The sequence below is a fragment of the Protopterus annectens genome, chromosome 12.part0 (assembly GCF_019279795.1).
Source record: "Protopterus annectens isolate FY-2018-M chromosome 12.part0, PAN1.0, whole genome shotgun sequence".
Lineage (NCBI taxonomy): Eukaryota > Metazoa > Chordata > Ceratodontiformes > Protopteridae > Protopterus > Protopterus annectens.
Genome location: NC_056746.1, coordinates 1,167,779,730 through 1,167,805,676, shown reverse-complemented (window position 1 = coordinate 1,167,805,676; position 25,947 = coordinate 1,167,779,730). Strand labels below are relative to the sequence as shown.

General features: G+C 36.9%; 1 protein-coding gene across 1 annotated transcript in view; it reads right to left on the bottom strand.

The window, feature by feature from the left end:
- The window catches only part of KIAA1755 (KIAA1755 ortholog), a 986,731-nt gene that overhangs the window by 701,134 nt on the left and 259,650 nt on the right, over positions 1–25,947 (bottom strand). The window contains exon 3 of the mRNA XM_044090195.1: positions 9,889–11,326. Within this exon, the coding sequence (XP_043946130.1) occupies positions 9,889–11,326 (1,438 nt within the window). The remainder of the gene's footprint in view (positions 1–9,888; positions 11,327–25,947) is intronic.

Genomic DNA, 25,947 nt, shown 5'->3' with positions numbered 1-25,947 from the left:
CCAAGACCACACAAAAATAATGCAAGATTTTAGAAAAAGTTAGACTGGTGTGGAGAAAAACTGGTTCAATCATAATTCAGTTAAAGTACTACTTAAACTACATTTTTGTTGTAAGCTGTACTTAGGGTTGGGTTAAAAGGAAGGAAAAGCACTTTGTGATGGGAAAAAAATTACGTTTGGGCAGACTAACAGAACAGTCAAAATGCAAAAGGATATCCTTAATTAAGCAAATTATAACACAATGTTCTTTGGCCTGGTGTGACTTTTGATCAGACATACAGGACAGTAAAAACAGATTACCATCTAGGCTTACATCTCTCTGGGGATCCATGTTTACAACAGCAGCACATTTGTTCAATATCTGTGAATTTAGCTGGGTGGGTGAGAAAAAAAAAGGAATGTGATTTATTTTGCTGAATCTCTTTATTTCTGTGATTGAAGCGTGCGATAGCTGAGTGATACTAGCTGCAGCATTCCTTTAAATCCCAGCTGATTCCCACAAAAATATTTATGTGCATGTCTACACTCTTGAATACTGGACTCATTTGCCTGATATTTAGAAATATAGGCATCGTTAATAAATAAGCATTGAATGAGCTTGTGGAGGCTGCCCATTTTTCTTCTCTGCAGCATCTTTTCCCTTAAAATTCCTTTGCATTTGATTTTTGCATTTTTCCCTTTCTGTATTATTATAGAAAGTATTTTCCTATCTATTTGTGAAAAAGGTTCAGCTTACTTTCGAATTTTCTGAATTGATCCTTTCCAGTTTTAAAATGAATCATTTTGTTCCTGCAGTAGTTTGTTTCCAAAACTGTAACCTGGAGTGTCTTAGTGCAGGCTTGCAAGTATTTCAGTACATCCTTATTTTTCATATATTCTCAATAGTGGATATGCAGGGTTCTGAAGGATACACAGTATAGTGATTACTGCATGAATAATATTACTTCCCTCCTTCTCATACTAATTTTCTCCATTATCACAGATAATTCTACGTCCCACCCTCTCACGGTAACCATCCTTTCCTACCATGGATGATACTATGTCCCACCTTCTGATGGGAACACATAGGTAATACTGCTTCCCAGAGTCAGATCATGGTCAAATAGGACCATAGGTAGGATAATGGACCAGGGACCCCCCTTGGCAACCTTACTTGTCTGTCTCTCCCCAATTACCATAAACACTATTCAAACCTGTCAGTCTGCTGACTATTTTCTTCTTTACTTTTAAAATGCTTACAGAGATTTGATTTAAAACCTTTATTTCATTTTTTTTTTCAAATTTTATAGCAGAAACGCAGATTGCTTTTTGCTAAAGGAAACAAAACAAAATACTTTCACATTGAAAGCAGACAGCATAAGCAGCAATAAACTTCTCTTCCCTTGAAACCCACATTCATTGAAAGTACATCTGGCCAGTCACAGATTATGCATACCTTTATATCTACAGACATTCCCAAACCCAGGAATTATACCTACATTGATGACTACATCCTTTTCAGACATCAGTGTCAAACAATTAACAACAATAATTTATTTCACACATACACATACCAGCGATAGTATTCCAGCTTGTCTCACACACACACACACACACACACACACACATACACACACACACACACACACACACACACACACACACACACTAGTCCGGCAAAGTCTGACTGACTGTTTAAAAATGAACAGATGATAAGAGGATAAGGTAATTTCATTCACTGAAAGTCCCACACCCCCACAAGTGGTTATAACCTCTTTGTTGACTGCTTATACCCATTGTTGTTATGAAAAAAAAAATATTACAGACTTTATTGGTAGCTTTGGATGAAATACTTGAAACTATATAAAGATCACCAGCATCATACTTTAAGATCCAGCCATAATAAAACAGTATTTAAAAGAGGATAAGGAATACCAACCAGCTGATAACATATGCTAAGTTAATATACACAATCTCTGCAGAAGCAAAAATCATCTAAATAATTCCACATTAAAGAGAGCTATTACTAATGCAGAGCTTACTGCTGGTAAACCATTTTTCATTTCAGTGTTTCATCTACAAATGTAGTGCTTGCTGCCCTTGAAGAATAAATTGCATGTGTTACATTAAAAATAGTGTCCTGGTGCCATAAGATCATAGGTAATTACTAGGCTAATGGCACAAGAGCCTTTACAAGACTAGCCAATAATATCCAGGATATAACAATATTGTATCTTAATTCCCCAGATATGGGAGAGAGTAATATCAGTGTAATGGGTCTTTGGGTGTTGGAGCCCTGAGTCATTTTATAGGCTACCTCTGTCCATAAGGGACATGGGCAGTACTCCAGGAGTGAATTTACAGTTCCCCATCCATTTATCCAAATTCCTTTTGAACAGAGTAAGGGACGGGCTTTGTTTCATGAAGATGGGAAGTTTATTTCATAGACAAGGTAGCCTTTGGGATAAGAATCTGTCTCTCCAGCCAGTTCTGTTAGAGTCACAAAATAAGGTTCAGGTTCATGGAACATGTAACCCTCATATAATTTTTCTTGTGAATATATAACATTTTTATCAAGGCTGTATCTGAGAATGCCTTATGGGTAAGGCATAAATCCTCTCTCATAAACTATATTAGATAGGGTAAAGGGATAGGGCCTTTAGTCGGTCTGCATAAGACATGCATCTTATGTTTTGTATTTCTTTTTGTGACAAACCTCTGCGGCCACTACATTTGGTGTAAGTGCCTGGTTAGGTACATGGAGAAGGGAGCGCTGTACTCAATTATGGGCCTGATGAGGACAGACTGCAATGGCACTATGCCTTCCTGTGATCTCAATGCCATGCCTTTACTTATAAGTTGAGCCACACAGAAGAATTTATTCACTACTGTAGCTAGCTGGTGGTCAAAGTATAGGTTACTATTTATATGTGTTCCTAGGTCCGTCACCACAGGTACTACTTTTAGAGGTGTGTTGTCAATAATATAAATTTCAGGGATATCTGATTTACTGAAGGGTATGATTGTGCATTTTTTAGCATTTAGTCTCAGACTATGGTTTTGGCATCAGTAGTTTGTCATTTTTAGGCCTGTTTGTAGGATGTCAACATCATTTGGGGATTGACTGATTGCTCCCAGTTTACAGTCATTGGCAAACTTGGTGAGCCAGAGGCCTCCAACATTGGCCTTAACTTCAGAGAAGTATATACCAAACAGAAGGGGTCCCAACACTGAGCGCCGTGGGACACCGCTAGTAAGAGGTTTCGTATTGTAAGTGGTTTCACCTATCCGGACAATATGTGTCCCACCAGTGAGGCAGTTGGCTATCCATCTGATGATGTAAGGATTTATGTCTAACTCAGTAAGTTTATCTATGATCCCCAGGTCTGAAAGATTTTGTCGAAAGCTTTGGCCAGGTCTAGATAAATGGTGTGTACTGTTTTACCCTCATCCATGGCCCTGGTGACTTTCTCGAAGAAGTCCACCAAATTGAGCAGCAAGACCACCCTTTGACAAAGCCAAATTGGGTCTGGTCCAGCATTTGGAGAGTTCTTATGTCATTATAAATCAGGTCTATTATAATTTTCTCCATGGCCTTGCAGATAAGACTGATTAGGCTTATAGGCCTGTAGTTCCCTAGGTCAGTTGATTGGTCCCTCTTGTACAGAGTGATGACTGTTACAGTCCTCCATTCCTCTGGGATAAAGCCCATCTGGAGGCTATGGTTAAACAGAGTTTCTAGTGACCCTAGTAGATTCTGTTTTAAGCTATTTAAGAATTATTAAGAATGTTGTCAGGCCCATGTAGGCCATAGCTGTCAACATTCCCTCTCCAAAATGAGGAACACTACCTTTCATAATGTAGAACAAATGGGTAAAATGTAGAACACTCACTAACAGCTTACTAATAACTTCATCTGGGAAGCTAATAGGATGGATGAAATGTGATATATTTAATTATATAATAGTTCTTTTAATTAATTAATTAATTAATTAATTAATTAATTAATTAATTAATTAATTAATTACTATGATTCAGTTCTATTTGTCATAGATATCAGTTAAAAAATGCTAACACTTAATGTGTGAAAGATCCTTCCAGTGTGGAACTTTGGGGAACATGGCTGTTTTTAAGTCCCCAAATGAGGAACTTTCCTCATAATTAGGTACACTTGAGAGGTATGGTGTAGGCTGTGCTTTTGGCTTTAGTGAGTGCATTAAGGACCCGTTCCCTCATAATGATCAGTAGGGGGATGTTTGTTGGTATTGCTTTGGGTGTGGTAGGAGGTGATGGGGGGGGAGTTTGAACCGAACATGTCAGTCAGCAGATTTGCTATAGTTTCAGGCTGGCTGTAAGTGTTCCCGTTCACAGTTAACTCAACACATTACTGAGCATTTCTCCTGAGGTCGTGAACATAATTCAAATTCTTTGGATTATATCTCACCTGGGAGGCTATCTTTGCCTCATAGCTTGCTTTGGAAGATTTGACCAGCTCTCTAATTTGTTTGTTTACACTGGTGAGTGTCTTTTTTGCATTGTTTTGTCTGTTCCTTCGTGGCTTTGGAGAGGATTTCTTTCCTTTTGTTGAATAGCCTATGTATGCTAGCAGTCTACCAAGGTGGTTATTTTTGTCAGTAATAATAGCTTTGATTTCAGCAGGTACTGTCTCCTCTATGCAGCTATGAATGTGGTTGCACAGTGCTTTTGTGTACAGCTCAGAGTAGGCCTCATTGTCTTCTAGATTCTAAGGGGCTTGGTAGTTTAATAAGCTGTCACTTAGTTTGAGGTAACTGGCCTTAGCAATGTTCTTAACAGGTTCGGAGTTTGATGGGGGTCCTAGGTTAGTTTTAATACTAAAGTAGATCATTTTGTGGTCAGATCTTACCAGGGAGGAGTTAGTGCACAAGAGGAAGCAGCATCCTCTCATGTTTGTGAGTACTAGATCTGGGATATTTGTACCTCTAGTTGGGGAGCTAACTAGTTGCTCCAGAGTATTTGCATTGACAAAGTCCAAAAACCTCTAAGCAAGTTAATTATGGGTCATATATAGGTCCGAGTTTATGAAGGAGTAGTTGAAGTCACCCATAAGCATGGTGTTAGGCTGAATGTTAAGAGATTCCAGTTGGTTTAGGTAGGACGTGTGGTTTTCCAGACTCATGTTAGGGGATCTACAGCTAGCAAAGATATGACAGCAGGTTGCACCTATGCTTAGTTGAGCATGGAGCAGCACAAGCAAGTCATGTTGTTGAATGAGTCTAGAAGTGTATTTGTCCTTTATGAACACCAAAATACTTCCTCCATTTGTTTTATCACGAGATGAGGGGAATCGAAATATATAATAGGCATTGTAGCCTTTGATAGCCGGAGTGCTTCCCATTGTTCTGAAACATGTTTCCGTGACTGCACATATGTCTGCATTCTTCAGGTTGAGGAGTACTTTCAGGGAGTGAAGTTTTTTTATTTAAACTCAGTCAGTGCTGGTAATGATGTTTCAATTAAAAATGGCCAGTGTCTATAAAATGAGATGTTAAATGTACTTGACAAGAAGAAACCAATATACTAAATGCTGACAGGTGTGTCACTGTGCTTACAAATAGGAATATATGCTTGTAACCGGTAGGAGACAACAATATTATTGAGACAAATTCTCAATGCATTTTAGTAATACTATAACATGTCAAAACTACTCAAAATACTCAGAACTGATTTTCTGAATGATTGTGCACCACAATTTAAATGAGAAATCTCATCTTAGGATTCACAGTGATGTCCGAGTCTTAAAAATAAAAACTATCACACTCAGTTGATTAGAAAAAATGCAGTTTCAGGTCACTTGGGACTGCTTGGTCAATGTCAAGCTATCTTGCTTTAAGCTTTTAAACTGTCTTTCTAGAATTTGCTTAAATTTTTGATGGTTTTCAATACTTCGACCCCAGACCTGCAACATAACCCTAATTCTACCTTATGAACCAAAGTAGCAATTTTATTGTCTTACCTAGGAGATTATGCAAGGAAAACATTTCCTATCAAATTTAAAAAAAAATAGCTTGGCTTGGATTGAAAATACCTTAGGGATCACTTTTATGGGATGTAAACAGCTGTAAAGATCATGCTACATTGGAAAATCTGGATAGGTATTACTAAAGAGATTTTGTAGGCCACATTAAATTTGGACTCATAACTTTGATGGTTTTCAGTATTCTTACCTCACATTTTTATATGCCTGGACATTACGTTATGAATTAAAAAGCACAGCATTTTTAGATCCTGTCCATGACATGATGCTGTTCAACTTTAGCACTGGCTAAATTTGCAACCACTGATACAGCATTCACCAGCTCATCTCTTGCTGATATGGTTTTTGTGTGCACTCATACATAACTATCTAGCTATCTGTCTCTCTATATATGTGTGTGTGTGTGTGTGTGTGTGTGTGTGTGTGTGTGTGTGTGTGTGTATACTGAAAGCATTTTTAATGCAGGAGGCAAGCCCCCCCGCAACCCTCATGTGGGGGGCTGTGCCCCCCAACACACACACACAGATATAGCTCTTTAGATACATGGAGAGATATAGAAATTTTGATTAGATACAGTTTTAAATACAGACTTGTGCATACTTAATACACACTAAATATATTTTATTTCACCTGTACTGGATCTCTACAATGGCCAAAAAGTGTATTAAGTGAGTGCCAGCTGCAGTGGAATACAAAGACAAAGCCCTGACTGTAACCTAGGTGAATCAAGTCTAAATAGTAGCTTAGTAGCTTGAGTACCTCATGCATCTGGCTGGAGAGGTTGGATGTGCTCAACCGGGGGGGGGGGTGGAGCTGGATGCACACTACCTCATTTCCTAATAGGAGGTGCAGGGATACAAATGCAATGCCCAACTTCAATACAGCTACGTAGAAATATGTACTCACATAGGGAAGGCACTGTGGGTCTTCTCTTTTATGAGGATCATGCAACCTCCCCCTGCCAATTGGGTTAGGCTATGACAAAATGCCCTCAATCCTGGGATGCCAGTGAGGGCATAAAGCATTCTTCTTGTCACATGAATAATGGAAACCTCTGAACAGCTCAGATCCCAGACCTCTGAACAGCTCAGATCCCAAGTGAAATCTACAGGTAAGGAAATGAATGGGCTGTGTACAAATTGGGGGGGGTCTTGATGTTCAGCAGACATGTGCGAGGAAAACACATAGCAAAAAATTACTCAAGTAATTTCTCTGAGTCATTCCAAATGTTCTTGTAACAAAAGTGCACAATGATGATGTCATAGTTTATGAGGTGGATCTTAGAAGATGGCATATTAATAACAGCGTTCCTATGGTTACTACATGTCCAGGTATTGGCCACTCATTAAGCTGTAAAAAGCACTTTATCAAGTAGATAGTTTTAGTCAATGCAATTAAAAAAGACATGAACAATTTTTTAATCAAAAACCTAACAGACTGAGAATCTCCCAGTTTCTTATCTTGATGGTCTAATAAGTTTAATCTTCATCCCTGCACCCTGCATACATACACACATATATATTGCTCAGATTCAATTACTGTTGAACTGATGCAATTTTCTTCTTCTCAGATAGGAAAATGAAAATGTTTTTCTTTATTTCAGGGATTGATACTTGCTTGCATCCTGAAGACAGATAGTGGGCACACAAAGTATATCTAAGTAATTTGAGTGTGAATTTTAGGGACAGTAACAGAAAGGGATAAACAGAAGCTACAATGTAAAATACTATAACAGTTATAATTACAGGACCAAGTCCTCTTGCTTAGAAATATAAATCTTTGACTGCACCACATAGTGTCTTGGGTGGTAGAGGGACCAGGAAAGAGAGGATGGGAGTAAGACGGTGATGCTAGCATGCCTGGGGGGGGCAGCTTAGCTCATGGCATTGGCAGCACCTGCAGGAATACAGGTATATCAGTGGCAACAAGTAGAATCTGGCATGCTCACTCCATAAGTGATGTGTTACTTAGTCAGAAGGTTGCATAGTCCCATCCCAAAGGCAGCTATAACAGAGCTTGCAGGGCTGTTGTGGGACAGAGAGAGAACTGTCCGCAAGATGTGCAGGCTGGATTGATCCAAACCACTTGACTCTCATCAATATCAGGGAACAAATAGCTAGAAGGTTGTTACCCTAATGGAGGAAATAATGGGTCAGTTGAGTGCAAGAAGGGGAGCCATTGGACTGGTCTTATGGACAACAAAAAAATAAAATAAAAAAAATATGTAAGTGAAGTTTCCTTAATTTCAGGGACACAACACTTTAGGAAAGGGTGTCTGCCAATGCACTGAAATGACAGAGAATTCATACTTGGAGGACTCATCACCCAAATCACCCAAATAACAGTATGTGGGGTAATGTACCGGGACCAATGAAGCACAAGACGCAAACAAGGGCACTGCGTGCATATGTATAAACACAGAAGGGTGTTGCGTAACACAGCAACAAATTTTAAAGCTGGTATATGACAGCAGTAGAAACCTCTCTCTCTGCACAAAGTTTAACAACACACTTTCTGTATGGTTTCAGTTAGCCACCACCAGGGGCTAACTTTGTGCCCTCCCCAGACTGCGCTAGCCAATGTGACAAGGTGTCCAGAAGTCAACACAAAAGCAAACTGCATGATTGGAGTGCAGTTATAAATTAAACTAAAAATGATTATGGTTCATAAACATATAAAATAAAACATTATAGGAAATGTTAATTAACTGACAGAGAAACAGATTAATCAGCTGACAAACAGAAGACACAAAGCATGAAGCTAGACACCTGAACAAAAAAATAACCTGTAAACAGTACCTTAAAAAGTACAGAATCTTCATGCAGCGAGTAGTCAAATAGTTGGACTAACCTAGGAAAAATGACTTCACAACTACATTGTAGCCTTTTCTTTCTACTTCTAATCCATATATATATAAAATGTTGATATTCACCCAAACTTCCCAGTTTTTGTTTTCACCTGTGTCAGTTACATAGGATCATAGGATCATAGAAGATTACTAGGCTATCAACCCAGAGGTCATTTTGAGCCTAGCCATTTCAACCCAATGTAATACTGTAGCGGCACTAGTCAATACCCAAGATTGCATTTAGTGATGATGGCCCATGTCTAAGAGGGATGTGAGCACTATCCCCAGTAAGAATTTATGGTGCCCCATCCACTCATCTAGGTTCCACTTGAACAGTGTCATAGGGTTGCTCATGATGTATCAAAAGGTGTCATAGAGGGGTTACATGCATTTAAGTCTGTCTTATGTCAACAGGGCATGCCTCATGTTAGTTTTGCACAACTGTCATTCATTTCTTGAGCTTTTGGTTGGTTTAGTAGGGACAGGAGTCTAAACTAATGTCTTTTGGCTTTTCCCGGTTAGGGGTCGCCACAGTGGAACTCCGGTCTACTAATGATTGGCAGTGGATTTTTACGGTGCCGAGGTGCCAGCTCAATGCCCAACCTTCAAAGAAGGCACACCCATTCACGCACACACCTACCTGCATGCCTTTAAACGTCACTCGAACGTGGGGAGGACATGCAGAGTCCACACAGAAGACGCTCCAGCTGAGAATTCTTGCTCAGGGCAGCTGCTACATTTATCAGGTGGTAGCTACCTTCTTCCTTCACTGCACAATTATTCTAAGCAGTCCTACCCGACTGATTCAAATCTCTACCATATTTTATTTTACTTGTATTTTTCAGGGAATTTAGTTAAATCCACAAGGTTGTACATGAAGTATCTATGAAACAAGAGCATTGGTTACAGTGATTGAACCTAAAATCCCATATAACCAACAATGAAACCATACTATGTCTCCAAATGTAAGCATTGCACATATTAGTGATCGGTTATAAACAGTATTACACCATCTGCAGCTTGAGGAGCACATTTAAAATCTTACCTTTACCCTTTTCTGCTATTTTGTGTTTAGTTGTCTTGTTAGATCCACAGCTTACAGAAGATATCTTCTTAGAGTTCACAAAGGATATCATTTTTAAGGTAATACCATCCTCTGCAGTTGTGGCTAATCCTTGATCTTTCTGACACATAGCCTTATTTTCTGTAATAAGAGACCCTATTGTTGTGGAACTTTTACAGTCTGAGGAAACAGGGGATTCTTGAGGTATACTAGAATTTTGAAAGTTGTCTTTAACAGGAGTCTGTGTTATGCTTGTCTCCTCAGATTCAGCCACTTCTTCAGGCATTTTGTTCTCAGAAGATTGAGATACAGAAAAAAGCTGATCTTTGGACTCCCTTCTACAGTAAGTAGGATTGTTTGGAATGTCTGTGACCTCATCTGTCAATGCAAAACTGTCCCTGAGCTCCTCAGGCTCTTCCAAAATGGCTGTCATAATGCCGGCATCAAGGTCTACTGGGTTTAAGAGGGCAGCCTTGTAAGACTCTCGATAACGACACCTTATTTCCTGGAATTTTGGATCTTTGGCAAACTTTCTTCTCATACATGGTGTGCAAAGATCCTCAGTGGACTTTTGTGTTCCTTCGCATGGCCACTGAACAGAGTCTTCAACTAAAGAGCCATCACCGTTTGGGACTGTAGAGGGCACAGACTCTGGGGAAGGTTTTGACTTTTGTTTATTAGGAGGTATTAAGTCAGTAAACATCCTGCCAACAGAAGCTGAAGTAAGGCCATTGGTGCTGTTCCTTTTTGTAAATTCCAGCAGATCCACATAGTCTCCTTCCAGATTCTGAGTTACTCTGTCCGATGTACTTGGTGTGACCAATCCTATGGGCTTCACCACTGAAACACTTTGGTCAGCTTTGATAAAATGACACTGGTTTTGTGCACATGCCATAGTGATTTTATTGCTTGTACAACAACATGGTACATGTACACTGGAAGAAAGTGCATTGCTACTTTGTAATGTTGGTTGCGTTCTTTTGAAATCACCAGAGTCTAACACCTCATTTTCAACAGAAGGAAAATTCAGTGGAGAGATTAGTTCTGTTCTGGCTTTATTAATAAACTCAGGGGTTGCTATTTCAGACCACGGCACTTTGACAATGCCACTGTCTGTTGTAAGTAGGCAAACACGCAAAGGATCTCCATTACAATCACAATTCAGTTCCTTGAGCCACTCCAGTGTGAAAATGCAGGGATAGGATATTTCTGGTATTGGGATGTCATCAACATGGCTGAGGTCTCGAGACAGACATTTCAGTACAATACGAGCAGATTGGTCTCTAAAGGGTTCAACTTGCAGATAAAAGTCACCAGGTCGCAAAAGCAGGGGGTTGAGAGCAGATAGTTGGATTACGACCTTCTCATGTAGACACAAAGGCCAGCCTTCATGGCGGAACAACTTATCAGAATAGGCTGCCTAAAGAAGCAGAAGAAGATAAAAATTAACCCACATTACTATGACATGTCTTACTACTTAATGAACCCACATTACTATGATATGAACTAATGCAGACGTCTTACTACTTAATGAACCCACATTACTATGACATGAACTAATGCAGATGTCTTACTACTTAATGAACCAACATTACTATGATATGCACTAATGCAGACGTCTTACTACTTAATGAACCCACATTACTATGATATGAACTAATGCAGACGTCTTACTACTTAATGAACCAACATTACTATGACATGAACTAATGCAGACGTCTTACTAATTAATGAACCCACATTACTATGACATGAACTAATGCAGACGTCTTACTACTTAATGAACCCACATTACTATGATATGAACTAATGCAGATGTCTTACTACTTAATGAACCCACATTACTATGACATGAACTAATGCAGATGTCTTACTACTTAATGAACCAACATTACTATGATATGCACTAATGCAGACGTCTTACTACTTAATGAACCCACATTACTATGACATGAACTAATGCAGACGTCTTACTACTTAATGAACCCACATTACTATGACATGAACAAATGCAGACGTCTTACTACTTAATGAACCCACATTACTATGACATGAACTAATGCAGACGTCTTACTACTTAATGAACCCACATTACTATGACATGAACTAATGCAGCCGTCTTACTACTTAATGAACCCACATTACTATGACATGAACTAATGCATACGTCTTACTACTTAATGAACCCACATTACTATGACATGAACTAATGCAGACGTCTTACTACTTAATGAACCCACATTACTATGATATGAACTAATGCAGACATCTTACTACTTAATGAACCCACATTACTATGACATGAACTAATGCAGACGTCTTACTACTTAATGAACCCACATTACTATGACATGAACTAATGCAGACGTCTTACTACTTAATGAACCCACATTACTATGACATGAACTAATGCAGACGTCTTACTACTTAATGAACCCACATTACTATGACATGAACTAATGCAGACGTCTTACTACTTAATGAACCCACATTACTATGATATGAACTAATGCAGACGTCTTACTACTTAATGAACCCACATTACTATGACATGAACTAATGCAGACGTCTTACTACTTAATGAACCCACATTACTATGACATGAACTAATGCAGACGTCTTACTACTTAATGAACCCACATTACTATGACATGAACTAATGCAGACGTCTTACTACTTAATGAACCCACATTACTATGGCATGAGCTAATGCAGACGTCTTACTACTTAATGAACCCACATTACTATGATATGAACTAATGCAGATGTCTTACTACTTAATGAACCAACATTACTATGATATGAACTAATGCAGACGTCTTACTACTTAATGAACCCACATTACTATGGCATGAGCTAATGCAGACGTCTTACTACTTAATGAACCCACATTACTATGATATGAACTAATGCAGATGTCTTACTACTTAATGAACCCACATTACTATGATATGAACTAATGCAGACGTCTTACTACTTAATGAACCCACATTACTATGACATGAACTAATGCAGATGTCTTACTACTTAATGAACCAACATTACTATGATATGCACTAATGCAGATGTCTTACTACTTAATGAACCCACATTACTATGACATGAACTAATGCAGACGTCTTACTACTTAATGAACCCACATTACTATGATATGAACTAATGCAGATGTCTTACTACTTAATGAACCCACATTACTATGATATGAACTAATGCAGATGTCTTACTACTTAATGAACCAACATTACTATGATATGAACTAATGCAGACGTCTTACTACTTAATGAACCCACATTACTATGGCATGAGCTAATGCAGACGTCTTACTACTTAATGAACCCACATTACTATGATATGAACTAATGCAGACGTCTTACTACTTAATGAACCCACATTACTATGACATGAACTAATGCAGATGTCTTACTACTTAATGAACCAACATTACTATGATATGCACTAATGCAGATGTCTTACTACTTAATGAACCCACATTACTATGACATGAACTAATGCAGACGTCTTACTACTTAATGAACCAACATTACTATGATATGCACTAATGCAGACGTCTTACTACTTAATGAACCCACATTACTATGACATGAACTAATGCAGACGTCTTACTACTTAATGAACCCACATTACTATGACATGAACTAATGCAGACGTCTTACTACTTAATGAACCCACATTACTATGACATGAACTAATGCAGACGTCTTACTACTTAATGAACCCACATTACTATGACATGAACTAATGCAGACGTCTTACTACTTAATGAACCCACATTACTATGGCATGAGCTAATGCAGACGTCTTACTACTTAATGAACCCACATTACTATGACATGAACTAATGCAGACTTCTTACTACTTCATAGTATCAAGGCAGGGTCAAAAATGTTACAAAAGCACACTATCCACATTCATTCCCACGTTTCTATGGTTACAAATATGTGAAAAGCTAGTTATTGCGATTTGCTTACTTTTACTGCACTTGCTGCATTATCAGTCTCATATGTTACATATAAATGTGGTAAGTATGGCAATTTTTTTAAAGTTGGTCGAGGAAAGAATTGACATTCATTCTTTCATTCATCCTTGGATACTCACTTTACAGGCTAACACTTACTCAAGATTGATATATATTTGCTTAAGCAGGCTGGCTTGAGGTACAAATTTGCTCTCACCTTCCTTGCTTCCTTTTTGTAGACTGATGTTGATATACTCACCTATTAGCAAGTGCACATCTGAGAAAAGTGTGAGACAGCGATTACACTCCCTGTCAGTGATCACTCTTTTTCTCAAGAGCAAGTGGCCCCAGTAGTCTGAGGGAAAGGCGGGGTATAAATTAGTAAAATTTATTTTATGTCACAGTTGCTCATACACTGGACATCTTGTGTAGTTGCATTCTGAGAATGCATGTTTTCAAGTTTTAATTTATGAGCTTTTATTATCAGGCAAATGTGATCAGTCTCTATAAATTTTTAAAACTGAGGATCTTTACTAGATTCACTTTAGACAACTAAGGGTTACTGAGGAGACAGAAATGTTGTTAGCGCATGCACACAAAAGACAGTGAACTAATCTGAAAGGGATACGAGTCCATCATGGGACGTACAGCAACTCATTCACTCACTCCACATAGACCTATAGGGAATTTGGAGGATTACCAAGCCATCTACAGCACATGTGTTGTATTTAAAAAGAAGTCAGAGCACCCAGCAATGCCCAGGTAGATGCCAGGATGACATGTAGAATCTACAAGGACCCTACCTGGGAACTAAATCAGAGAGTCAAGTGATGTGAGGCATCATTGCTAACCAAGGAACTACTATGCTGTCATAGAAAGAATTTCCAATAAGGTCAAATATTAATAAGAGCTGGACACAATGGCAAAGCAGGCTGTATAGTATAATGGTTAAGGTGTTTACCTTACAGACACAAGGTGCAGGGTTTAATTCTGACAAGGAGTAACTGGCTAGGCTTAAAATGGCCCAAAGGGCAGTTAACCTAGTATTGTTGTAATCTATGAACTAACCTAATTATATTGTAGTGAATAGTAAAATATCATGTAACCAACATTTATCTTATAATAATAAGAAGAAATATATAACCTGTGAAATTTAATGATGCACAAAGTAAAGCCATGTGCTGCCTGCACACTAGAGGTACTACTATCCAATATTATGAATTATTACTTCAGTCTAACTTGATCAGAATATTCAAACTGCAGTAGTCATTGCTTTTAAGTAGTTTAAATGTAAGAAAATGTCTTAACTGAACAAATAAGACAAAAATCTGCTATACTTGTTCAGTTTACATTTTTTCTCACGTTTAAATTTCCTTTTTCAATTTGAAAGATTATTCTCATATTTAAATTTTCCTTAACTTAGCACCAGGCACCTTTTGTCTAACCTGCCAGCAGGGAGGAATGACATACCTTATCAAATGACTACTGCAGTTCTTAATGGGATAAACAATCACCATGCAAAGTGAACAAAAGAAATGAGTGAGTGAATAAAAGGTGTCACAGTTTTCATTCTCATAATAGATCCCAGAATGAGATTTCACATTTTTCTATGAATTTGAGATATATTGGACAACTGAATGAGACACAAGTTGTCAAGAGTTGATACTAGCCCTTACAGTTATATTACAAAAAGGGGGTAACATACTGAAGAGCTAAACTTAATTATTACTGAAGTAAGAAGATAGCATCTATCTCCTGACAACACACACACACACACACACACACGCACGCACGCACGCACGCACGCACGCACACACACACACACACACACACACACACAGAGTGTGGCAGAGCTGCTCCGAGTTTGGCGACCTTGCCAGAGACAGGAGTGAGTGTAATCTAAGCTTGCTCTGTACTTGTTGCACTGTAAATTACTGCTTTGCTGCTTCATTTATTTGCTGTTGTAGCTACTTTGACTGTTTTGTTCTGCAGGTTGCATCCTGATACTTTAGCAAACACTAGATTTAGATCTGATGAATCCAGGCAGTTTGGAAGAAATTGAGCTCTAAAAGAAGACATCCTCCATTAGGAATATCCTCTTGCATCCTTGTGGCAGAAGTGTGCAGCACAGGACCCCTCTAAGTGGGGGATTCTTGGAAAAGGGCTCAGTTTTGGGCTATAACATTAGCTAGTATGTATTAGATCAGTTTTACCTCACTGCTATTTAAGCACCGTGTTATGGTTTGGCATTGCAGTATATAGACGCAAACGATTAGTAACTTAAAATTTTCCTTGATATCTGCTATTAAACCATCCTTAGCTCCACAGCCCATCCATGCGCAACAAAACTGTACATTGCTATCCAATGAGCAACTCAGCTGCACATTCTGAGGTGTGGACACAGTCTTCCACACTTAGCCTTCTACAAAATAACCACCTTTGCTAGTCTAACAAGCAAATCAATCTAGCCATTTCACCATTAGTGACTATAACATAGACATGCCCTAATGGACGGACTGCTCCCCACCATTTCTCCAGATAACCTGAATGACATGGGCATTCTAAGGCAATGCAGCAATTGCCTCATGTATACTGACAACAACTTGCTCCTAAAGCAGACAAATACAATATGAGAGAGATGTGACTATACCATGAAATTAGAATCAGTCCTCTCACAAAAACAACAAGCAAGACATACAACAGGTTGTCAGCATACACGCCTTCCCTCCAGCACAAGAGAAGGTCAAGACACATAAACCCACATACGTGGAGGTACTCGCTAAGAGCCTACCAAAAGACCAGAGACCTCCCAAGCTCAAACAACATACACATACAAGCACAAGAAGAGATTCTACCATCACACATAACAACAAACGTATTAGTGTCTCAGCAATTAAGCCTCTAAGGTAAATCACCTCAAAACCAAATGTACTGGTTATAGGCAACTCAGTAGTGAGACACACGGATGTTCCCCCCACCAGTTTAAACAGGGAGAAGGTCACGGTCAGCTGCCTATTAGGTGAGAGGATCCATCAAATCATGCATACACTCAAGTTGCTCAGCAACAATTACCGTTATGACTCTGTCATATTACATATTGGTGTGAATGACTTCAGATGTACCTCTCTGGCCTATATGAAGAGAGACATGTCTGAACTCTCAGATTGTGTCCCAGGCAGGTATGTCCCTAGCCATAAGCAGCATTCTACCTTCACTGAGGATGATGTCACAATGCAGACAAAAATGATTGATTTCAATAATTGGCTTAGCTTTTGGTGTCAGTTTAGGGGGATCCAGTATCTGACAGCCTGGGAAGACGTGGTCAACAGACCACACTGCATTGTTAGAGATGGCCTTCACTAGTCTCCCCAAGACTTTCGTATACTGGCAAAGACACTTGCCTCCCCCATAGTGACTTTTTTCAGCAATGTCCAAACAACAAAATGTCTGGTGTAAAGAAAATTGCTAAAGACAAACTCAAGGTCATGCTGCTTAATGCTAGGAACCTAAACAGTAAACTGCACTCCCTGGAAGCCCTCTTCACCCTGGAAAATGCTGACATTTGTGCAGTCACAGAGACTTGGGTCAAGTCTGCTGATAGCACCCCGGATGTACAAGGCCATGATGTATTTCACACATTCAAATCCAAATCAAGCATGAAAAAACTAAAGGTGGAGGTGTATTCATCTTCATTGAATCCAAATACACCACATGACTGGTTAAACAGTATGACTCCTTTGAGCTACTTCAGTTCCAATTAACTATAGGGAAAATACCCTTCCACATCTTTACTAGCTACAGGCCCCCCACCATGAATCAGGTGAACCACACTACCTACCTGGACTTTCTAGAGTTACTCAGCATGCAGCCCAACACCTTGGTCATGGGAGATTTCAGCTTCCATTGACTGGGTGACCTACATGAGCACAAGCATGATCATTATGAGGTTCCTGGACTTTGTTAATAAAAATGCCTTGAAACAGTTGGTCTGCACCCCTACAAGGGGATCAAAGGTACTGGACCTTGCACTCACCAACATGGGAGGCCACTGCACTTCCCCCTGTGTGTTGCTCTTCTTGGTAAGGTCTGACCATAAATATGTCTTGTTTAAAGTAAAAATCAAACCTGACATCTCCTCAAGAGTAAGAAAACTAAAACATTTTTCCAAAGCTACTATTGTTTAATAAGAGATGGCATAAAAAGCTTCAAAGCCCCTTCCAACAGAGTCAACCATGTCCCCTATAAAGAGAAAAATACAATTGTTCTATATAGCCATTTAAACAAATGCAGTGACTTGGATGTACCAACCAGGAACAAAACCAAGTCTCCCCAAAAAACAAGTCTCTCTGGTAGGCTGTAAGCATAAACAAGTTATACAAAAAAAGAAAGAAACTGATATCATAGAACAGGAGGGAACAAACTCAACAGAAGAAGAATACCCTCCACAGCTTGAGCAAGCAAATCAGACATCTTGTTAGGTCCTCCAAGGGTAACTATGAGTCTAAATTAGCATCCCTAGCTAAAGACAGCCACAAGGCATTCCTTAGCTATATCTGAAACCTAAAGGGGAATGCCCAGCTATGTGCTGAACTTATAGTGGATGGCACCACATTCACAGAACCTGAGAAAATTGCTAGCCTGCTAACTGACAGATTTAGCAATAACTGCACCTCCCTGTTTCCACCTGTCATTCCTCAAAACATTCCCGATACCATTCCTATACTGAGTATCTCCAAAGAACAGGTTATACAAACATTCTCCAAGGCTAAAAACACAGTCTCTATGGGACCAGATAACATCTCTGGCTGCTTACTAAACAATCTAAAACAAAACCAAACAGATCCACTTAGAACAGTCTTTAACTACATCCTGTGAACAATCTTTGTCCTGGCAGAGTGGAGAACAGCAACAATAATCTCCTTACATAAAGGAGGTCCATCAACTGACCCTGGGAACTATCAACAAATAAGTCTAACTAGCCTCATCTGCAAGGTCATGGACAGAATTGTCATGGACCTCATCCACAAGGATATAGGTGACCTTCAAACTTTTGACCTGAGTCAGTTTGGCTATGTCAAGTGCAGATCTTGCTTATTAAACCTGGTGGACTTCTTTGAAAATGTCACCAAAGCCCTGGATAAGGGCAAAACAGTATATACCACTTATCTAGATTTGGCCAAAGCTCTTGAAGCATTCCCCCCATTCAGGCATCATAGAGAAACTCTTCTAGCTGGGGATTAACACATACATTACTTGATCGGTAGTGAACTGGCTCACTGACAGAACACACACTCTGTCAAAGTTGCAGACTCCACCTCCACCAACAGATCAGTTACCAGTGGGTACAGCAAGATCTGTGCTGAGCCTCCTACTGTTTAGCATCTATTTCTCTGAAGTCCAGGCTAAGGTGGATGGCCTGTGGCTTACCAAGTTTGCAGATGACTGTAAACTGGGTGCAATCATAGTGTCCCCAAATGATGTTACCATACTTCAAAAAGGGCTGATGCAGACAAATGACTGCTGCCAAACTCACAGACTAAAACTTAACTCAAAAAATGCCTCATTATCCCCTTAAGCAAAGAAGCAGCCCCTGCAAATTATGACATTGATAGCACCCCCCTAAGCACAAACTCAGTGGTGTCAAACTTAGGAACACAGGTTGATAGCAACCTAAATTTCGATCACCATGTGTCCATAGTGGTAAGACAAGCATTCTATATTACACACCGCATAAATAAGGGCATCGCATCCAAGACCAGGGAGGTTATAACTCCACTGTACTTGACTCTTATCAGACCACTAATTGAGTACGATGTTCCCTTCTGTATGTACTTTACCAGACACTTGCAGCAAAAAGGAGCTACCACTATGAACATGATTTTGATAGCCCTGATGATAGCTGTCTAATCAATATGTGGATGCTGCAAAGCTGCCATGAGACCATGTCGTCCGCTTTCTCAAGTCTTAGGAAGAGATCCTGTACTACCAACATTTTGCGGGTGTTTACGGGACTCACTGAAGTAAGAGTTTTATTTTTTTCATACATATTGCTACTTAATGTTTGATGAAATTATGCAATCTCAGCTAATATATCCAAGGTTTGCTGAAAGACTAGAAGGACTGATGACATCCAAAGGAAAATGACTCAAAGTAAACATGTCTGAGTCTGACTTGACCTATAAACCCCAAGAATCATTCATGTTCTTAAAATAAGAAAAGTATTAATTTTCTGGCAGTCTCCGGAAAAAAGTAAAACCTGTTCTAATTAGTTGATTAAAAATACATTTAGAATTTGAAATATTTTAACGTGAACCCAGAAGTTTACAGAAGAAAAACAGACAAAGATTAGAACTGTAAAACTGTTGATATGGATTCTGAATCAAGCATTTTAAAATATGGAGAGCAGCCAAAATTTGGGTAATATTGGTAAAAGTAGCTGGAGATGCATATGACTTATGCAGTCACATGTTGTTGTGGACCATCTGTTACATTACCCCAGTGACGAACAGTATCGAGTGCCACCACAAGCATTTTTGGTCTCCAACTGGGTATTAGATTAGAGCCCTGGGAAAGATAATGTAACTGTATTAAACAGTTATTATGAAATGTGAGTTATAACCAATTATACAATGACCCCCCATTAATATTCTGAAGCATGCATGCTGATTGGGCAGCGTGCCTGTTGTAAATCCCACAATATACCAATGAAAAAAGGTCCAGTCTCCCAAAAATGTTTCCGTTGGTATAAAGTGTTCCAAACTTTTTTTTTTTTAACAAATAAAAAAAAAAAAAAACAGAGCAACAGAGACTTTTTCTCCTCCATTGCTTCCGTTTCAAAGCATTGATGTACTGGGTATGCGTGGGAACGCAAGTCCCATACACATGTGCAGTACATCAACACAAGGAAGCAGTATACCACTACCACAGGAAGAACTGTAATGCGCCATTATACAAAGACATTATTTAAGAAAAGTAAGCATTTTTTTCTTAAATAATGTCATTGTATAATAGCAATAACCAACTCTGTTGTTGTGGTATATTGAAGATTTACCCATGGTTTACTTTATTTAATCACTCAGGCTTCACTCTTATGATTAAACCATGCCAACCATGGGTAAATCTTCAATATACTACACCACGTCATCGATTATTGCTTAAATACACACCTATAAGCTAGTAAAAGGATAATATGTCCAACTATTATTCTGGGATCATCACACAGCGATACTAAGCACAGCCTACCTTGGTTTTGGTAATAGTCTTTGTAAGCATACATGGATTAACCCTGCCAATTTTTTTCAGGTAAACAAATTATACATGTGTGTTCTTATATCAACAAAGGGCATTAATGAAAGCTCTGATAAAATCTAAATATGAGCTGAAAGTACTGGCAATTTTACCCTCTTCCAATACATACAAAAAATGAGTATATTTTTAAATATTGTAGGTGAAATTGATTAATATATAACATATCAATTTATCAATGCTCATATACATCATCTTACAATTATAAAACTTAAAGAATAAGGTTACATTTGTGATCATACTGTAATGCAAACTTAAAACACTCTGCCTAAAAACACTTTGCTTACATTATTGTCTTTTTTTCAAAACAGGTTTATTGTTTTAACATATAAGAGAAATATCATAACAATTTTATACAAGTAATTAAAAATAGGTATTATTATAATATTCAACAAAACAACTAAAGTATTTACAAAGACATCCACTACAATCAGATCAATTAATTAAACTAAAATACCATGCTATTGAAATTAAAATTTTTTTAACAAATTTTGTAAATTATCCCATACAATAAAATAAGATGTTTTTCTGTTTGTTCTAGTCCTAATTGTGTTTATTTCCATATGGCACACTATATTCATAACATTTTTAAATTCATTGAACGAAGGAGGTGTATCTGAAATCCAATTTCTAGTTATTATTTTCCTAGCCACTGCTAGAATAGACCATAACAAGGGAAGCTTAACCTTTTTAACACTTTGAGGTACAGGTGTGTTGAATAATATAAGAGATTTAGAAATAATGAAATTATCTGTAAAAAGAGCCTGCAAAAATTCATTAATTGACTTCCAGTATTCTTTCAATTTTATACAGTCATAAAACATATGAGCCCAGTCAGCATTAATTTCTACATTACATCTCTTACATAGATTGTCTTTATTATTTATTTTATTCATCATCAAAGGTGTATAAAGAGATCTATGTAAAAATTTCCATGTATAAAGTCTCCAGACAATGGAAGACGTAGTTCTATAAGCAGATTCCAATATATATTGTTTATCTTGTTGATTTGGTGGGTCCCCATTAATAGAAGTGAAATAATTCCAGTATGAATCTACACTGTAAAAAGTTTCTTGTCTGATAACTTTATGTATGTATGAAAGTTTACCTTTATCAGAAACTTTATGTTGTAAATTTAATATCAAGTAATCAATCAGTGTTGGAATAGATTCTTTAACAGTTATAGACATTAAATCTATTTTATTAATGAGATGTTGTCTAAAGGTCTGAACCTCTAACCAGCAAGTTTCTCTTAGATCAAATTCTTGTTTTAAGAAATCTAGATTTTTAACTTTATTATCAGATATCAACTGATACCAGTACTTTAGATCATTATCTATAGCTAAATGAGTTCCTTCAGAAGTAGATGACAAAAGCATACCCTGAGTATACATTATAGGAAATACAATAAAATTCCATTCCCTATACTTAGGGTGCATGAATATAAAGTTACGATAACTAATAATAATATTTAATGGGTAACAAACCATATGTTTAGGTGTAATAGGTGAAGTACAAAATTCCTTTAGTAACCATAACATGGAGTTATTTACAATCATATTTTTATGTGTTAAGGAGATTTTCATGAAGTGTATACTAATTAGCTCCCAATAATCTTTCCATTTTGTGACATATGACTGATCTATTAATAAAGTAATAACTTTTACAATAGAGGAGATAGTATATAAATTAAAGTCTGGAAAAGAAATACCCCCTTGAGACCAGCTATTAGTATGTTTCTTTAATGCAATCCTAGGTCTATTAGGTGCCCATAAGAAATTTAACATTAGTGTGTTCAGTTTCTTGATAATTATTTTTGTAGGTGGAAGTATTATTGATTGTATTAAGTATAAAATCTTGGGGAATATTATCATTTTAATAATTGTAAGTCTCTCCTCCATAGTAAAAAACATATTTTTCCAGGTATTAAAAAGATTTTGTATTTTAAGAAAACAGGTATTATAATTATTATATATAATAGATTTAATATCTTTAGATAGTATTATACCTAAATAAGTTATCTGACCTGAATTGGGTACATATTTAGTAAAATCACTAATGAGAATATTTTTTCGTGTATATATAGGTAGTATTTTAGTTTTTTCTTCATTGAATATTAAACCAGAAATACTTTTAAAATTCATCATGTTATCAAATAGAGACTGTATAGAAGAATTAGATCCTGCTGATGTAATTAGAACATCATCTGCAAAAAGTTGAATTTTTGATGTTGTATTTTCATCTATTTCAAAACCCTCTATGTCAGTACTGTTTCTGATCAAATTAGCCCAAGGCTCCATTACTAAAGTGAATAATAGTGGAGAAAGTGGACATCCTTGTTTTGTACCTTTAAGAATGGGTATTTTTTTGAAACATATGTTCCTACCTTAATATAAGCCAACGTTCCTTTGTATAAATGTTCAATTAGATTTACAAATGCATCCGAGAAGTTTGTGCACTTCATTAAGGTAAACAGATAGTCCCAACTTACTGAATCAAATGCTGAACTTATATCAAGACTAATAAGTGTTAAATCTATCTTTTCCTATTTGCAAAATCTATTAATGTTAAAGTTCTTCTTATATTATCAAAAGTATTTCTATTTACAATGAAGCCTGTCTGATCTATATCTATAATGCCGGAATGATTGTCTTCAATCTATCAGCAAAGATATTCATAAACATTTTATAATCAACATTAAGTAATGAGATGGGCCGATATGAAGAACATCTAGTTGGATCTTTATTAGGTTTTAAAATTGGCTAAATAAATGTATATTGCCAAGATGGGGGGTTATTAACTCAGTTTGGGCCAAAATAAAAACCTTATGTATTAATGAATATGTATTTTTAGAAAGGATTTTATATATCTCTGGTATAATACCATCATTACCCGGTGCTTTGTTTGATTTAAGCTTATTTATTTGTGTAATAACTTCTGTATATGAAATACTCTTGTCCAATAGTTTAATCTGTTGTTTATTAAGCTTTTTATTCATGTTTGTGGTTATAAACTCCTTTATTTTATCTTTAGGTTCCATGTTAATATTATTATGGTTAATTTTGTGAAAGTGATTTCTAAATTCATCTAGTATTTCTGGTATACTAGAAACATTCTTCTTTTTCCTTAGAGAAAAGATTTCTTTGATATGGTTTTGTTTATTCAACCTTTTGTTTTATTTTTAAGTCTATGTAAGTATTTGGGGCTTATTGAATAAGACAAAACTTGTATTTCTCTAAAGTTATTTTAACTTTATGAGTTAAAATTTCTTTGTATTTCTCATTTAGTTTGTTTATTTCTTCAATAACTTTCTTGTCCATAATATTTTCTTTATTATTATGTTTATAAGAGTCTAATTTACTTTGAATATCTAACAATTCCTTATCCCAAGATTTCCTTTTATTATTATACCATCTGATACTTTGTCCATATAGATATGATTTTAACGCATCCCAAACATAAACAATGGAGACTTCAGGAGTGTTATTTATGTCTAAAAAATGTTTTACTTCTGAAAGTATATATTCTTTATAGTCTTTTAGTTGAGTTAAGTATGCTGGTATCCTTTTGATCTGAACATTATGAGTATTTTTTATTATGAATTCAAAAACAATTGAATTATGATCAGATATAGGACATTAAATGATTTTGGAATTAATTAAATCTGTTACCATCTGGTTAGAAATAAAGACCCTATCTATTTTTGAATAAGTTTTGTATCTGTTAGAAAAAAAGGTGTATGGTAATGATTTTGAATCTATCTGATTATTAATATCATTCAAATGATAAGAATTAGCAAAATCCTTTAAATGTTTTGCATTAGATGTAATTCTTCTCTTTCCTATAGTGGTAGTATCACTTTCATGTAGTATACAATTAAAGTCACCAGCTAAAATAATATCTCCTATAGATAATGATATGATCTTATCAAGATGATGTTTCACTGTATTAATACCAATTCCAGGTATCCAATATACATTAATTAAAGTGTAAGTCTTCCCATTAATTTGTATTGTAACCATACAAAACATTCCTTTGTCATCCTGATAAGACTTAATGGTTTTAGGAATGGGCATACTTTTATTCCATAAAATAGCCACTCCTCTTTTTTTCTGAGTGTGCTCTGAACTAACCAATACTGTATATTTGTTTGTGGCTAGTTTATCAATATCTTTTTTCAAGAGATGGGTTTCTTGTAGGAAGACTAAGTTGGCCTTATGTAAATTAATGTATCTTATTAGGCTTGCCCTTTTACATGGATTATTCAATCCATTAATGTTTAAAGAAATTCCTTTTAAAGATGTCATTTGGCATTTTTAAAACTTAAGAATCTTATGATCAAAATAACAAATAACAAGATGCTTACATTATTGTCTGATCACAGGTATAAACTTAATCTAAACACTGATTTCACATTAAATTCCTCCCTATGGTAAAATTAAACCATGACCTCTTCCTATCTTGCAGTCACTTACTTACCTGGAAAAAAATATACAAATCTCCTTGCCAAAATATTCCCAACAAAACTTTTTACCTGGTAAGACCTTTGTCGACACAACCCTGGAGATTATATATATTGAGCCCATAGTCACACAACCACAAATGTTTTGTCAATGTACAGCTGCTTGTTTATAACATATTCAATGAACTGCACCATAGATGATTTTTACCAAAACATCTGTCTGCAACAAAAGAATCATAGCAAAAGCCAAAAGACTGAATCCCAAAATACTGAAAACTCAAAATCCTGAAAGCATTTT